The 17,396-nt window shown below is 41.7% G+C and overlaps 1 protein-coding gene across 4 annotated transcripts in view; it reads right to left on the bottom strand.

Moving 5' to 3' along the window:
• The window catches only part of SEMA6A (semaphorin 6A), a 138,899-nt gene that overhangs the window by 47,436 nt on the left and 74,067 nt on the right, over nt 1-17,396 (bottom strand). For all 4 annotated transcript variants that reach the window (XM_054031761.1, XM_054031759.1, XM_054031762.1 and 1 more), the window contains exons 7-13: nt 16,079-16,169; nt 12,852-12,971; nt 11,734-11,822; nt 10,652-10,869; nt 6,869-7,000; nt 3,288-3,443; nt 1,056-1,232 (exon numbers count right to left, since the gene is read on the bottom strand). In XM_054031761.1, coding sequence (XP_053887736.1) covers nt 1,056-1,232; nt 3,288-3,443; nt 6,869-7,000; nt 10,652-10,869; nt 11,734-11,822; nt 12,852-12,971; nt 16,079-16,169 — 983 coding nt within the window. The remainder of the gene's footprint in view (nt 1-1,055; nt 1,233-3,287; nt 3,444-6,868; nt 7,001-10,651; nt 10,870-11,733; nt 11,823-12,851; nt 12,972-16,078; nt 16,170-17,396) is intronic.

Genomic DNA, 17,396 nt, shown 5'->3' with positions numbered 1-17,396 from the left:
GATATATACAAGAGGGAGCTGCCAGTAGGGACGACTCCATGTAGCTCCTTGACTTTCAAATTCACTCCCCTCCTTAACCTTTATGGTATGCTGCAAAACTAATCTAGTTACATTTGAGGAGGGTTGAAGGTCAGGAGGTCTTATTTTGGGGGTGGGTTTTTGAGGGGAATCAGCATTTTGAGTGTGGGGGGGTTCATTTTTATGGGCAAGTTGTTGGTTAGCTACTGCTATTTTTGTATTTGTTGGATTGCATTGTCAGGGATGCTTAAAAGCTGCCTGTGATGCAGGGTCGGCTCTATGCACCAGCAAAGCAAGCAGGTGCTTGGGGCGGCATATTTGCAGGGGCAGCATTCGGGCCATCCTTTTTGTTGGTTTGTTTGTTTGGGAGCCGGCCCTGCGGGCACTCACCCAGGTAGACGCTGTCCTGGTCCCCAAGCTGATGCTGAAGTCCAGGTGGAAGAGCTGCAGCGGGTGGCCAAAGCTGGCCCCAAGACTGAGGTCCAGCAGCAGCAGCGCGTCGTGCGTGGGGAGCGCCCTGGTTCGTGCCACCAGGCCCGGGTGGGCCATCCGACACGTGGATCATGGGACACTTGGGCTGGGGGCCGCCCTGCGGGGTGCACGGAGCTGCCTGCAAGTGCCGCAGGGTGGCTGCCCCCCAGCGCCACAGGTGGGGCTGGGCAAAGCGGCCCGAGCCACCCAGGGGCTGCGGCAGGGCGGCCAGGAGCAGCAGCGGGGCAATAGAGGGAACTGGTGCAGCAGGTGGGTGCGGGGGGAGCCCAGCGCTGGGGTGGGGAGCAGCCAAAATTTTTTTTGCTTGGGGTGGCAAAAACCTAGAGCCGGCCCTGCTGTGATGGGCAATTATCTATATGTGTTGAAATTAAAATACATAAAATAAAATGTAGAAACAGAGGGAAGCAGACACTAAAGGAACGTTCAAAATGACTCGAAAACTCTGAATTCTGTGGCCATTCCCTTTTCATGGGACTACCTGCACCATGGAAATTCAGACGTGTCAATGCTGTCCCGTAAATGAGTACAAAAAACCAGATACGTACTTTTCGGGATTGTAAACATTCATCTCCTCCAGGAAAAGGCTATCATTTAGGAAACCGCTGTTTCCTGTCCGGGCCAAGAACTTCAATATGATTCCCTTCTCTGATCCCAGGAAAACCACCGTGTGATTCTGATGTGGCCCAGCAGCAGTGTCTACTGCAATTTTGGTCAGACGGTATCTAGCACGACAACATAGCATTTGTCATTATTTGAGTTAGTCTATCATTTATTTTATCACTTTTCCCACTTCAAATAATAGTTGATAGCTTTCTAGTAATCATATAAGAAATATAAACTATTTTTTTCAGTTGAGCTGACCCTATTAGTTCACACAGAGAGTAGTAGCTGGGCACCAAACTGATGCTGTTTTGTGTGTGAATATGTATGTTATACAGCTAGCAAAAGTGTTTGCAGCAGCAAAGCTCAAGCAGCCAGCTGAAGAGGCGTATAAATGTCTGAAACCACTTAGCAATTACTCTTCCAATCAGAAGCAAAGTGCTAGTCTGATGACTTCTATGAGCAGGGAAAGAAAATGAGTGCGTGGAAATGTTTAAAATTTCATATTCTGTCATAGAAAGCAATAGTGATGGCATATCCATATTCATCCTTTTGGTAGTAAAAGCTGTGTCAGCACAATACTGAAAAGCTAAAAGCTAAATCAGGCGAACTTATACTTCACCACATATGACCATACCACTACCACCAAGATAGCTCAGGGATTGGACAACATCAGCTCATGATGAAGAGCAGCTTTGTTGAAGCTGAACCTGAGCAAGACAAAGATGATGCTAGTGGGCAGAAGAAAACCTTAGAGGAGTTTGCAGCCATGGTGTGGTCTCCTTTCATTGAAGACACCCCCCCACAATGGATCAATTTGATTCATAGTTTAGGAGTGTGCCTCGATTCCTCGTTGATGCTAAGTTCTCACACAGCAGCTTTCTGTCTTCTCTGGTGGGCTGGGAAATGCCAATGACTCCAGTCCTTCGTTATTACTTACACATACCTTCATCACCTTCATCTGGATAATAGCACTGCAATATACCTGGGCATGAAGCCTCCATCCCTTAGGAAACTCCACCTAAAACAAGCATGTTGCAGCACATCTTCTCAACAACATGGCCTACCACAAATACATCAGATCTGTCCTCCCCTCTCTTCACTGACTTCCAATAGACTACTGACTCAAGTTCCAGGTCTTGGTCTTTATCTTCAAAGCTGTCAATGGCCTGGGCCCACGGTATCTAAAAGACCATCTAAAGCTCCCATGGTTGACACTTCTGCTCCTCTGGCACAATGGAATTTTCTACAATAAGGATAAAGCTCATCTATGTGGGAGACAAAACTTTCTTGAGGCCAGTCCGAGACTGTGGAATGAACTTTCGCAGACCACCACAAACCTTATCACCTTCTTCTCCAAGTGCTAGGTGCATTTGTTTGACCTTGTCTTCTCTAACATACAAACTCCTCCAAAACAAAACCCAACCCAAACTAAACACTATACTGCACACACAATTCTCCCCCTGGGGAGAGAATGAGAGCGAGAGAATAAACTACATGAGGCAGATGTTAGTCACTTCGCTTAATACGCTACAGGAGGGTGCTTAGATATTATCATGATGAGAGCAGCGTAAGAACCTTTACAGAATAGAATAGAAATGTGTTTCCCAATGTGTGGTGGTGACAATCTGAGGATTGCTGATTTATGTGCCTTTGTACAAATCTCTGTATTATTATTTCTTTTCTCATTGTCATAGAACAGATGGGGGTTATGTGATTATTTCTGTTTGTACACTTGTGCAAACACTGAAACACACCAGCACATATCCTGACAGACATCTTTGTATCCTGTGAACATATCCTGACAGGCATCTTTATTTCCTGTGGACATATCCCCTGGCTATCTGTTGAACTTTACCCAAAATTTTCTACAGAGCTGTTTCAAATACTGGCCCATAAGCTAACATGCAGGGCAATGTTCCCTGCTCTACATTTCCTCTGCAATCTGGTTTCAGTGCAGCGTGGTTGGAAAGGACTGAAATCATTTCCAGTCTTGAAAGCTGCTCTGGGAGTTCTGTGGCATCTACTCAGTACTGTCATCATTCATTGCTGGATTCATGCCCAGCACAGCAGAAATGATTATTAGAATTTCAAAATATTCTAAGCATAGTTCATTAACACATCCTGACAGCATGTTAAGAGGGTTAGGAAAGTCCATTTGGAAGTTAGTTATTTACCTGACCATCGTCCTCAGGAACCAGGGCCTGCTGACAATTGAAGGAACAGCCTCGTCCATGAGAGGATGCGTTTTGATGAAATTTAGAGTATCATCTGGGAACTCATTGGAGGTTATGTACTTTTCTAATGATACAGAGCCAGCACAGCAACCTGGCCTAAATGAAACAAGGGGGGAAAGTACTTGTTTAGTGCCTGGGGGCAAATCTTCTAAGTGAATTGCTTTTCTAAGCATCTGGCACTAGGCAAGAATTTGCCAAAGGTTCTGTGCTGAACAATTCAGAATGCCACCAAATGAAGTACTGTTAGATTTCCTTTGGGCCTGCTGAGATCTTAGTGGGAGTCCAGGACTCTGTTCTGCCTATCTCAGGAATACTTTGATTTATTGCCACCCTAACAAGCAGATCATGAAGTTTTAAATACATGAGTCTGCAGTCCATCCACCCACATGGAGTCTAATAAATGTACAGACTTATTTGGCAAAATACTGTACATGGATAAGGCACTCTCCCGGTTTTAACTGGCCCCATTACTGTGGCGCTTTCTCATGGAATAAGTGTACTCTATTTAATTTACAAGGGGAAAGTTGTTTTTTTACAGTGTGAAATAAAATGTTCAAAATACAGCCCAGTGGGGGGTGGGAGAACCCAGCATCAATGTGAACACCTTATTTACTGTGGTTTCACTTTGTTTCTGACAAGCATGAGAACTCCAGTGTGGCAGAATGACAGTATCCTGCAATATCCTGAGCAAACCTCATTGAATAAAGATTCATTTTAGTGAATTAAGTTAAACCTTTTTGAAGTAGATTTAATATCTTTGGGGTCCATTGTATTACAATTGCAACTGTTTACATGATACTGTAGGATTGTATGTAATTTTTCTAGGGACTTGACTAATATAAATGTTAGGAACTTCAAATAACTTCTTTGGGAGAATATGTGTGAAGTGGGTTTCCTAGTAGATAGTTGGGAGGCCATTGGCAGCTATGCCCTGGAAAAAGACCCATTGTCTCCTAATTACCTACTCCTGGAAACCCCAGATCAAAGACCCCTGTATAAAGGATGGACTAAACTTTTCATGACTATGCTTGTTCTGAGCTGAAGCTGTGATCAACTTAAACATAAGAACGGCCATACTGGGTCAGACCAAAGGTCCATCTAGACCAGTATCCTTTCTTCTGACTGTGGCTAATGCCAGGTGCTTCAGAGGGAATGAACAGAACAGGTAATCATCAAGTGATCTATCCCATCACCCATTACCCGCTTCTGACAAACAGAGGCTAGGGACACCATCCCTGCCCATCCTGGCTCATAGCCATTGATGGGCCTATCCTCCATGAATTTATCTAGTTCTTTTTTGAACCCTGTTATAGTCTTGGCCTTTACAAGATCTTCTGGCAAAGAGTTCCACAGACTAACTGTGCATTGTGTGAAGAAATACTTCCTTTTGTTTGTTTTAAACCTGCTGCCTATTAATTTCATTTGGTGACCCCTGGTTCTTGTGTTGAGAGGAGTAAATAACACTTCCTTATTTAATTTTTCCACACCAGTCATGATTTTATAGACCTTTATCACACTGGTTCTCAGACATCTGTGCTGGTGACCCCTTTCACATAGCAAGCCTCTGAGTGCGACCCCCCCCTTATAAATTAAAAACACTTTTAAATATATTTAACACCATTATAAATGCTGGAGACAAAGCGGGGTTTGAGGTAGAGACTAACACCTCGTGACCCCGCATGTAATAATTTCACGACCCCCTGAGGGGTCCCGACCCCCAGTTTGAGAACCCCTGCTCTATCAGATCTCTCCTTAGTCATCTCTTTTCAAGCTGAAAAGTTCCAGTCTTATTAATCTCTCCTCATATGGAAGCCGTTCCATACCCCTAGTCATTTTTGTTGCCCTTTTCTGAACCTTTTCCAAATCCAATACATCTTTTTTGAGATGGGGTGACCACATCTGCATCTGAAACCACAAGGAACCTCTGGGGTGAAGGTATGAAGGACTGCTCCTACCAGAGCCCATGTTAAAGTTGGGGTGAAACCTGGTAAGATTATTAGCATGAGTGTAGATTCTTTTATTGTTTTAATGTTTTTAATGTAGTGCTTTTTCCTTACGAATAAAATAGGGCTGCATAGGAAGTGCTGGGTGATAACGCATAACTGTTGGCAATTACATGGCATGCTGTCTCTGAGAGGAGAAGCAAGCAGGCCTGTTTAGACAGACTGTGTTTTGCTGGGAAAATCACAGTATAATCCTGGAACTGGGCAGCCCGGAAATACCCTGGTCAGGAGGGAGGGAGACACATGGCTCCACCCAAGAGAGGTAACTTCTAGGGAGCTGAAAGCCTGAGAGTGGGTGCCGTTGCTGTGCCAGAGAGAGGAATACAGGTGTAGTTGCCCTGAACTGTGACACCCAGTACTGTAGGTATGAGTAAGGCTAAGATTTAGTCATGGGTATTTTTAGTAAGAGTCATGGACAAGTCACGGGCATTAAACAAAAAATCCATACAAAAAAAGTCCATGACTTTTACTGTATAAATACCCGACTAAACCTTAGCAGCTCCTGGGGTTCCAGGCGCTGCTGCTCTGTGGGGCCCCTAGGACATCGCTGCTGCAGGGGCCCACCGATGGCTAGCCCCTGCACTGGCCTCAGGGGCTGACTGCCCCCAGCAACCCCTGCTCCGAGGTCCCAGGGACCGCTGCTCAGGTGCTCCCAGGGGCTGTCCCCGGGACAGTAGACATAACATATACATGATGGCATTTCAAAGTTCCTGTCCAGGGAACAACTTACAAATAAAGTTGAAGATAGATACACTTAGGCCTAATGAAGAAATTGAAATGCTAGGTTCAGTAAGTCTCTAAAACATAATGGGCCAAATTCAGACTTGGTGCAATGGAAGTCTTTTGGATCAAATTAAATGATGGATTTGGGACCAGATTCTACTAATGGTTACAGTGGTATAACTCTATTGACATAAATGGAATTATTCCAGATTTACACCAGTATACCATTAAGTGGAATCTGGCTCTGAGTGTGATGGGTGTAGGTGGCAAGGTAGTGTAACTTGCACTGAACTGGTATTTAATGGGTCTACAAAATGAGTGCAATGAACATGTCTAAGGGAGTGGAAGGGAAATGGACATAAGGGAAACAATTAATAGGTGCTATTAGATAAAGCAGATCCCCTTTTTTATCTTACACCCTCTAGTTAGTTGCTTTTCCTTCTTCCGCCTTATTTCCTCCTACTTGGCACATTAAGTTATATTTGTTATGTTACCCCCAAATGGCAAATTGGTGCCATTCATTTCCCGACAATGTGTAACTTATACCATCTTAAGCAACCCCTGATTTTGATCTAATGGGTATGATCCTGATCTGACCTGTATTAAAGCGGATTTCAATGGACTACTACTGATACACCACCATAACTTAGATCAGAATCAGGCTGAATTCCTATTTCAGTTAAAATATGCATTTCCCATTACATCTGTATCTCACATTGCTGCTCAAGCTGTCTAACATGTTGTATTGTGTGCACCAAGACACAATCCATTACTACACAGCATATGAATGCATACCTGGGTTTGGGCACTCGCTCATCAGGAACTGGTGTCCACGTAGAATCTGGAGACTTTTGTTCTTTGAATCTCCCAGTAAATACATTGGCAATGTCAAGCATGTCATAGGCACAGACTGCAGAGCCAGGGATGCTGCAACGTGACATTTCCCAGAAATTATTACTCATTATGCAGTTATGCATAAAATTTTGACTGAAAAACATGCTGCATAGAAGTTTTCCTGTCACAGGCTACTTAGTCCTGAACTTTATAACCTCCGGGTATTGACAGTAAAAGGCTGCCCCATGCAAAAGTTTGAAATGTACCAATGGGTAGTCAGTTTCAAAAGCCTCTAAAGAAAGAACGAATTTCAGTAATCTTGAACAGGGAAAAGAATCTGGGAAACTCTGCTTGCCATTGGTGATGTATGAAGAGTAACAAGCTATTCATTTAGCGCCCAGTACTTGGAAAGCCAAGTTCCTGTAATTCATAATACACTCTCAGTACTGATTCTCACAGTTCTTGCTGTGCCCCCAAAATACAATCTAGAGATAATTCAGAAATTGCAGCTGATGCATCTCTCTGTGCTGAAGGATCCCATTAAGACTGAGAGTTGAACAGTATCACAACATCCTTTCAGGTTCAGATCTCCATCAGGTTTTCCTGTACATTTCTAACTGACTTCCTATACACAGTTAACTCAATCAACTGTAAAGAGTTTGCAGAAACAAACACAGTGTTGCTTATAGCCACTAAAAATTTCAATTAGGATTTTGATTATTTGCATGTAACCGGATAGTAACCATGTCCAAATATAATTACATTCTTATATAAATACTATTGGAAGGGCTTAGAGGTTTCCCTTGGTCAATGACTTTAAGTTATGAATTATTCATTTATCTACCTTTTATTGTTTACACATGAACTCTTGCATTTGCGTCTGACTTCCGCTGCTTGATTTTGATCAGATAAATACTGAGCACCAGCTGGCCAAGATTTGTAATCAGGCTTTTGGCTAGTGGACTATAATACACCACAGAAGACACCTTGTTCCTTGGCCTTTGAAAGTGGGAACAAAACTATGGGGGGGATACCACAAGACTTAGAAGGGAACGTAAATTGATATGAAAATAGTTTTATAAATATTAATGAGAGTTTGTCATTTTAATTTCAAAATGCAACATCCAGAGGGCTAGTAAATGAAACAGAAATAGGGGAACCTCACTAGCCCTGTTTGAAACAAAGGGAGGTGGCTAGCTCTCCAAAGACTGGGCTGTCCCATGGAAGGAGACCTAGTGCAAAGGTTGCTAATGTGAGTCCACATTCTGAAACATTTTAAAGAGAGAGCCAAGTTCATCTTGGTGTAACTTTGATGGAGTTATACCAGGGTGACTTTGGTCCTGAGAGTCTAACTGAGGGTGCCAGGAGTATCTAGGGCTCAATCCTGAAAGGTGAAGAGCAATTCCTGCACGTGCTGAACACCTTCAAGTCCCATTGGAGATGGAGGAGTTCAGCACTTTATAAGATTAAGCCCCTAATGAAGGGTGAAAAGCAATTTAACAGCAGGAGGTTTGGTATGGTGAACAAAAACACCTGCAGAGTTCAACTCCACACTCCCTGCATAGTGAAGAGATCCCCGTGGAAGTGGATATGGGCAGGCCAAAGGTCTAGCTATTGAGGATCGCAGCAGGTGGATCCACTTAGCACAGTGGGGGAACAGCAAGCCATATCCAATATTCCCCATAACCCAGTAGGAGCTGGACCCAGACCCATGGCCTACTTCTAGGCAGGGATTGATGACTCCCTTCTTACTAGCCCCTTCTAGTTCCTGTGAACAAAGACATTTTACAAGGCCCTGCTCAATGGATCAGAAATTAGCTTTAGCCACTCCATGCATAAACCTGTTGTTGCAGTGTCTCCAGCCGCAATGTATATCCTCCCATCCCCTGCAAAAAAGACTTTGCCCACAGGAATAATACTTCACATATTATATGATGGTTTCCACGTCTTAAATTCTCATAGATTATTTCCCAGAGCCCTCCAAGCCTCCCCAACATGCTATAAAATCTCCAGGGCCCAGTGGTGGGCGGGGCTTGGGACTCTGGGCTTCAGCTGCTGGGCTGGGGGGACGGGAGGACTCAGAGCTTCTGCCCTGCAGCAGGGTAGTGGGTCTAGGGGCTTCTGCCCTGCAGTGTGGCAGGGCTCCGGGCTTCAGCTGCGAGGAGGTGGGTCTTGGGGCTGACGGTTGCAGTAGTAGACATCTTAATGATTACTAACAGCACAGCATGGAAAACCCTGGAAAACTTTCAATTTAGAGGCAATTCTGATGATATAGCCCACTTTCTGGTGCATTCTTTTGATTTTTTATTAATAATAAATATTGTTTATTTATTAAAACAATAAAAATCTGTTTTAGGTGATTTGCATGAAAACAGAATCATCTGCTCCTGTTGCTTAGTTTTTATTTGAAGTCATGTCCTGCATTTGTGGCATAATCATTCCACAGCAGCTACTCTAATTTTGTTGTCAGAAGCAGTAATTATACATTGGAGGCCTGCACTTGCTCCCATTTGAAATCAGTGGGAGTTTTGTCATTGACCTCAGAGGGGTCACCCTTTGACTCTAGGTGGGAAATGTACGGCAAGAGCAGATGAACTCCAGCAATAAAGTTCATGTTGCAGCCCCAGTGTCCCTTGTAATATAGAACAGGGAAAAAGAAACAGACCCTCTGGGGCCCTGCAGGAATTTTTCTTTAATTAGAACATTTTTTAACTTTTCCTGAGACCTCAGTAATTAGATGCAGTTACATGTTTTAATAACTTTCCAAGCAGCATGTTATAATATACACTGGTAACAAATTCTAAACAGATGTCATGGAAAGCCATTATATGCTGAACTATAAAATGCAGGTGTTAGAACAACGGGTCCCATTATTATTTATTGTTTGTGTTGTGGCAGTGCCATTACCAAGAACAGACCTCTATTGTGCTAGGTTCTGTACAAACACAGGAAGGCATGTCTATACACAGAGGGGATCCTGCATTCATGAAATGGGAGAGTTCCCCTCACTTGGCATGCCCACTGTTTTCCTCTCAGAATCCCTTTAATGGAGCATCATGGGGTTACAGATCCATTGGCTTAGAAGGGACAGGAAAGTGGCAAGCTAGATCTGGAGTCTTCCAGTTTCTCCCCTACAAACTCATGGTGAGAGCTACAGCGATTAACACAAGATGAGGATGTGTTAACTTCCACTACTATCCTGTCCACACTTTGGAGCCCTTTTCTGTGAATGTGTGGGCAGCCAGGTCAAGACCTTAAGAGATCAGCTGTTCCAGAAGACAGACTGCCAGGGGCTAGCAGGAGTTGGTGGGGTAAGGCGGCAGGGTGGAAGCAAGGGACATCTGTATGTATCTTGAAGAACCCAGGGCTTCTTCTAGGGATCTGGGAGGGGCAAACCACACTCTGCCAATAGAAGAATGAGTAGGAAACTCTGCAAGTTGGACATTGCAGAGTTTTCTGTCCCCTATCTAAAATGATTCCAGCATAAAGGACAATGTGCCTAACATATGTGACCATGTAGCACATGATTTAAAACTCATCTCAAGCATCAGTCATATAATGTAATAAACAATACTAGAGTATTTAAAATTGGAAAAATGGGTGCCCATATGTGCATGCTAAATAAAACTTATATTTTAATAGCTACTGCTTCTTGTAGCTTTAAAGTGTAAGAAGAAATGGAATGAAAAGGCAAAACACACGGTACATATTTAGCACAAACCAAAAAGCTACTACATTGGTTACCTGTTATAAGGGGTGGAGAAGGTTGCCAAGACAATATCATGGCCATTGATATGGATAACATCCGTAACAGCCTGCAGTATGTTAAAGTAGAAGTGTGAATCGCCAGGAACTGAGCAGTTCAGGCGAGCCTTGAGAAAGGAAGTCCACTGTTTTTCCAGAACTCTCTGGGATCCTCCCATGTCATTCTTGCAAACCTGAGCCACTCTTGGGAAAACTACCTGCAGTGAAGGAAAAAAATAGAGAAAATGAAATATTTCTTTGATCAGAGAAACTTCCTTAAAAAAAAAATAGAAATGACACAGCGAGGTGCTTAATTTAATCCCATGTTTCCATAATCTGTGACAAATAACAAACAGAGGAAAATTCAGCTTTGGAAGAGTGTGCTATAAAAGATAAGGCTGAGGCATTTAATACCCAGCCATAAATCCTCCAGGAGATCAGTTCTCAGCCCATATAAACTCATTTCCATACAGACTGCTTAGCTTTCTATTTCCCCAAACAAAAGCACTTTATATTCACAATCCCTGCAACCCACGCTGCCAGCCTCTGGGTCTTGTATCTTCGGCACTCAAAACTATGCAAACCTCGCTGGGCTTGTATTCATACCCTGCACCTTTGTGACCCTTGTCAGCTTTTCTGTCTGCTTAGTTGGAAGTCTATTGTGGAAATATCAAAAAATTTTATTCAGTAAGTGTTCAATTGTTCTTTACAATAAGCCAAAGAACAAAATTCCTCCCTTGTTTACTTAGTGCTCCTGACTCTCATCTCCTAAATATAGCTGCCTCTTTAAAGTATAAATTTTAACTATTATCTGATACGATGAATTAAATGAATTTGCCATTTACTTTGCAGAGTTAGGAAAATAAAAGAGCTTCCAGCACATATCGCCACCATCACATTGTGTATCCAGACAGTGCAATGTTTCACTTCAACCAACCTTTTGGCTCGAGCAGTAGGATCCTCTCAAAACGATGACCTTGTCATTGTGATTTATGGTTCTCATTTCAAGGTCATTCCTAACAGCACTGGTCCAAGAGCAGTTTTTTCTGAATATTACAAAGAATCGAAGGCAATTCTCTTACCTTTCCCATACTGTTGTACTCCACTGCTATTTCCCGAAAGAAGAAGTAGATGTAGTCGCCATAATCTACCGCTTGGACAAAGTATGGCTCTGTAAACAGACAACACATTCTGTCTATGTGTACACCATATATAAAATAAAAATGAATCAAAGGCACAGATAAGAGCAAAACATATCATTGCATACCCAAAGAGACAAACTTTTTTGGAGGGGGACAGAGCTCTGTTTTCAGCCCTTTCACCCAGACCATGGCTTATCAGACAGGAAACAATTCAAAATATGGGCATGGGTAGCTGGTGCAAGGGTAGATCCTTATGGCCAAAACCTCACACGTGGAGAGAATAGCAAACCATGCAATCTGCTGTTCCCTAGACTTAGTGATAGCAGTAGCACATATGGACTAGCTCCATGGGTACCTGGTATTAACACACATATACACACACACACACACACACACACTGGGCTAATGGTTTCTTCCCTCAACCCCATTCTGTTTCAGCATTTTTGCATGCAAGCCAAGCCCTTATACCTGAGCTTGGCTCACTGTCTCACTGCCATTCATGATGCGTTTGTGAGGGTAAGCAGTAACTTTCTTAACAATGAAGGTATTTACAAATTGCCTAATTCACCGGCAAAGCCATACAGCACCTAAAATGAAGGCTTTGTGTCATATCCCCAGAATGGTATTTATATCGATGAATCATAACGTTGCAGAACAAATTCTCTGTATCTCATAAAACCCTGATTGTTACCTACCACAATCCTAGGAAAGGAGTTGGTTCAGGCACAGCCCAAAAACATTGGTCTCCTCTCCCAGCCCTGAAAATTTCATCTTTTTACACAATAGCTATGAAATGAAAGATTCAGGCTTGGAAAGTTGGATGTAATGTATTTTACTGTGGTGGTACTTGTAGTTTCTTTTAGTATCCAGTAATGGGGAGGGTAGGTGGGAAGGGAAGAAGGGGAAGGAAGGAAGGAAATCAGAGTAGGTAAAAGATGTAATTTAGTTTCTTCTATCTGACAGAAAACATTGATGAAATGAAACTGCAGCGAGGTCTGTCAGCAATCCAAGACTCTCATCAGAGATGCAGCTCCCTTTTTTTTCGTTTGTGTACTCACCTTTTAACCATTTTGAGTCATGTTTGACTGTCCGCAGGGTTGGGCTGTCTCCAAGGCTCCGGTAAATGACTGCATCTATTGCAAGGAAGTCCGTCACTGTGGCAGAATACAGCTTTCCCTCTTGGGGAGTGGGAAAGAAAAAGAAAAAAAATGGGAGGAAAGAGAAATAATGTAATTATTTTCCTTCATCAATCAAATGAGATGGGACAAATGAAATCATCTCAATCTCTTTGGAATGAAAATTCTGAGTGGGTAACTGGAATCACAGGCAGACTGAAATGTTCCTCATTTTAAAAATGAAATGGCAATTTCAGAAGGATGCACTGGAAACAGGGCATTCCCAGAAAATGTCCTCTGTTTTACTAGATTAGATAAATTGGGACTGGAATGCCCGGCTTCATTGTAGACACCACTACCACAATACCATAGGTAATCTAATGTGACTGGAACAATGGCTGGAAAAGATGGGGTTGTTATCCACAGATCCCAGCAAAATAAATGGATATGAGGGAGACCAAGAGAACTGCTAGTTTTTAAACAAGTTTGTCAAACTATGTACTTCTGGAGAGCATTGTTCCTTGATTTTGTTATGTTAGCTAATTGACACTTAGTTATTTCTTCTTTTTTTGTCTTTAATGTGCAAAAAGCTCCGCTCCTTTAAGAGTTCTAGCACAAAAATTATCAGTGTATGGCATGGCAAAGCAAATATATAACTGTGAAGAGACTGATGAAGGCTCTCTATCCTTTTAGATATCTGATCTATGCTTAGGCATCTTTACCTCTTAAAGAGCATAAGAGGAGGAAAGCTAAGAATGTGCTGTAAACAGGGCACAGCAAGGACAAGAGAGTAAGGCAAAACATCACAAGGAAAGCACTGACAAAGTTTAATTTGATAGTAATTGCAAAATCTGGTCATTGTACCATAGGGCTATAAGAAATGTCTTTCACCCATGATAATTCACAGTAACACAAACAAAAGAACATTATGCAGCTCCAATAACTCAAATCTCAGTTGTGTCTAAATGAAGTGGGTATGGGGTGCACCCACCTCATTGGGAGCTATAATGGGTATTAAGCTAGAACTTATCCACACTGGATATATGATAAAGTGGGTGCCCCCTTGTTGAGAGGTTTCTGAACCCTTTTGGCCTATACCTCTGCTTATTTCCAGCTAACAGCAGCAGACAGCATTTCATTTCCCTTCAAGGTTTAAAAAACAGATCAAATCTTTTCATTACCAGGGCAGTAATCTTACTTCTGTACCACGCAACTCCTATCAGATTTTGGCTGTTTAAAAATAGGTCTACTTTCTTAGGCGAAAATAAATAAGTGTTTTAAAAGCAGACACTAAAACCAATAAAAAGGCTGAACTTTTCAGCTGTGGATGTCAGAGCTCAACATTAATATAATCACTCTCCTTCCTGCCACATCCCAGTAGGTCTTGTGACAATCACACTTCACATACACTAGCTACAATAGCTGCAAGAAGAGTCATATACACATAAGCACATCCTACAGATTAAAGTCAGCTGGGCTAGCTCCCTAAACTGCTGGTTACTACAAAAGCTTTTCCCAGGGGATCAGACTTTATAACCTATCAAACATAGAATGCTTTTACTAAAGCCGGGCGAGTTTACTTGATCCATTCTGTAACAATTTATTTGACAAACTTTACCTCTTATACTGAAAGGCAACAGTCCTGATACACAGAACCTCATTAGTCAATTGACTAATTTGTGATAACTTGCACTGTATCTTGCTCCTAGGAACATATCTAAAATGAGGGTACTGTAAGAATGTGTGATATGTGCCTATGACATGGGAATGGCAGCTAATATACAGCAGCTACTTATATAATACACTTCTATTAGTGGATGCTGTTTCTTTAAAACCCTCTTCCTCTGGAAGCATTTAACTTCTTTTGGATTAAAAAAGAGAAGTCAATAAAAAGAAGGTCACTCCCCAACATCCAGAAAAATCCCTCTAGTTTTGTCCTTACTATAATTAATGACCTATTCATTAGTATTTTTAAATTAGATGGCGCCATTAATTTATACTAAGCTGAGTGAGGGCATGCTGCATCCTACTAGAGAATCTCTCCTTTGTAAAAGACACCATGTCAGTTCAGACACTGTAGGTGGTACTATGTCTTTTTGGTTACAGCAATGATCTCCACTTAATAGTGGCTGATCTGTTTATGAACTGCTACACTCTCAAGTGAATTTCTAACATCTTTTCTAACAAATAGTTAGTCATTATTTTCTATGTAATAGCAAGATACCCGCTCAAAAAACAGGAGTAATGTTATCCTAGGTTGCTAACACACTTTACCATCTATGTTACAGCCAAACCTGAGATGTGGTCACGAGAGTTCATAATAAATAGAAGTGCAAAAATGAAACAATATAATCAGAAATCTATAAAAGGGAAGAAGTACCAAAATATCATTTTATAACCAATGGCCCAAATTAAAACCATTAATATGCACTCACTTTTTAAATTACTGTGAGAAACAATAGTTAACTGCATTCGGTTACATGCAGCATAAATCATCATTAAAACAAGAGATTTCTCTCCTTCCTCTGCCACAGCTGGGAATGATCTGTCAAGATGTTTCTACTTAAAAAAAAAAAAAAAAAAAAGAGCTAGCACTTCTGCTTTCCTTGTTGATGCAGAGGAGTGCACTCACAGATATTTTTAAACATCTCTGAACTGACCTTCATTATGAAGGGTACCTTAGTTTTAACCAAATACAGGACCATAGCCTGCTCCTGCTAAAGTCATTATGAGTTTTGTCCTTGGCTTTCATAGAAGCGGTCAGTATTTCTGTCTCACACTGATCTGGCGTTATATTATCTCACTTCTTTTACCACGAATCCAGTAAACATGAATCAGGAAACTGAGGCTTTAGACAATGTTGATTATGGTACTGAAGTTAATACAGCAGCTTGTGAAGTTTCCTGCACTAATGATTCTAGTGGCCCCTATTTTGAGTCATTATTCACTTATTGTGCCACATTTTAAATGAGACCTGAGGAAGAGCTCCGTGTAAGCTCAAAAACTTGTCTCTCTCACTAATAGAAGTTTGTCCAATAAAAGATATTACCTCACCCATCTTGTCTCTCACATTTTAAAAGTGTCATTTTGTATGGGAGGGATATTGTACCATGGCAAGCAGGACTTGGAAGAAGGGAAGGAATGGGTTAGTCTCACTTTTCCTTATTTACCTGCGAACAGTGCAACATTGGCATGTTTTGCATCATAGGGGCACCTGGCCATTCCACTGAACTCATCTCCTAGGAACTCCAGTGTCTCCATCTGAAAAAAAAAATGGAATCTCTTCAGAATAAAAAAATGAAACTTATTACCCAGGACAAAAACTATGATACTATTCATTTCATAGAAGGGAAGAAGTTCCTTTTTGTAGCAGTGGTTTTGGCTATGAGTTAAGAACAGTGCAAAATTATAGCATTGCATAAAATCAATGAAAGAGTATCCAGTAAGTTAGACATCCTTTAAAGCTTCTCGTTCTTATCCCCATTACATTTTACAAAAGTATTCAGCTGATATTTTCTCTGTACATGGGTTTCCTGTTGAACTGTAATGGGCTATGCGGTCTGTGATTCTGGAAAATATTCGGATGTTATTCTCAAAATGATGCAACAGAAGAACTATTATCCAGAGCAATAGCCTGCAACCCATACAAGTGAGAGGAAAAGCACAAGGTAATTTTGTATGTGTGCATTTTTTCTCCCTCTTAAGCTGGGGCACTATCTGGGCTAGTCAAAACTGTGCTATTCTCTTTTCTGATTTGCATGTTGGAAAGGACCACTTTCCAGGTGTTACTGGGCCTGTGTCATATAGCAACCCTCTTACCATCAAGCAAGAATTAATCTGTGCGGTAGTTCTAAAATTTTAGGCTTAAGTATAACCCCTAGGAAATTAATTCACCACCAGGTACAGGTAATTATACAAATAACCAGCTCAACCTCATGCAGAAGTTCAAGGGTTTTTAGTAAACTACACGTAGAGGTGCTGATCCCACATGTTTAAGACTCATATATCGTAGCTGGCAACATTAATCAGCAGTGTAGCCCACAGAGCTAGCTTAGCATTTTATTTTACTTTTCAGTAATGCAAGGAACCTACAGGCCTGTATCCTGTAAGACATTGGCATAAGTAAGTAAAATAGGCCTATGACCCTTAGCATAGATAAAATGGCCTGACAGTTACCCTAGATTTTGGGGAAGTGGGAATAGCTTGTTCAAGAGAGGGAGTTGGTACATAATACCAGGCAAATGCAGGAATACTGAACTGATACTTGGCCTGGATATTTTAGGATACAATTGTTGGCATGTGTCTAACCACCAACTTGCTTGAGCAATAGGTGACGTATATGATAAAGAGGTAAATGGCATTAATATGTTAACCTATAGGATAAATGCACCCCAATATTATGAGGATGAGGAAGTTAGATTTGGACATGGAAGGCTGAGCATCAGAGTGAATATCTGTGAGAGTGCCCAGGTTCTATAATAGGCTAAG

Source organism: Malaclemys terrapin, chromosome 6 (assembly GCF_027887155.1).
Source record: "Malaclemys terrapin pileata isolate rMalTer1 chromosome 6, rMalTer1.hap1, whole genome shotgun sequence".
In the NCBI taxonomy this organism is placed as follows: Eukaryota; Metazoa; Chordata; order Testudines; family Emydidae; genus Malaclemys; species Malaclemys terrapin.
This window is presented reverse-complemented; position numbering and strand designations above follow the sequence as displayed.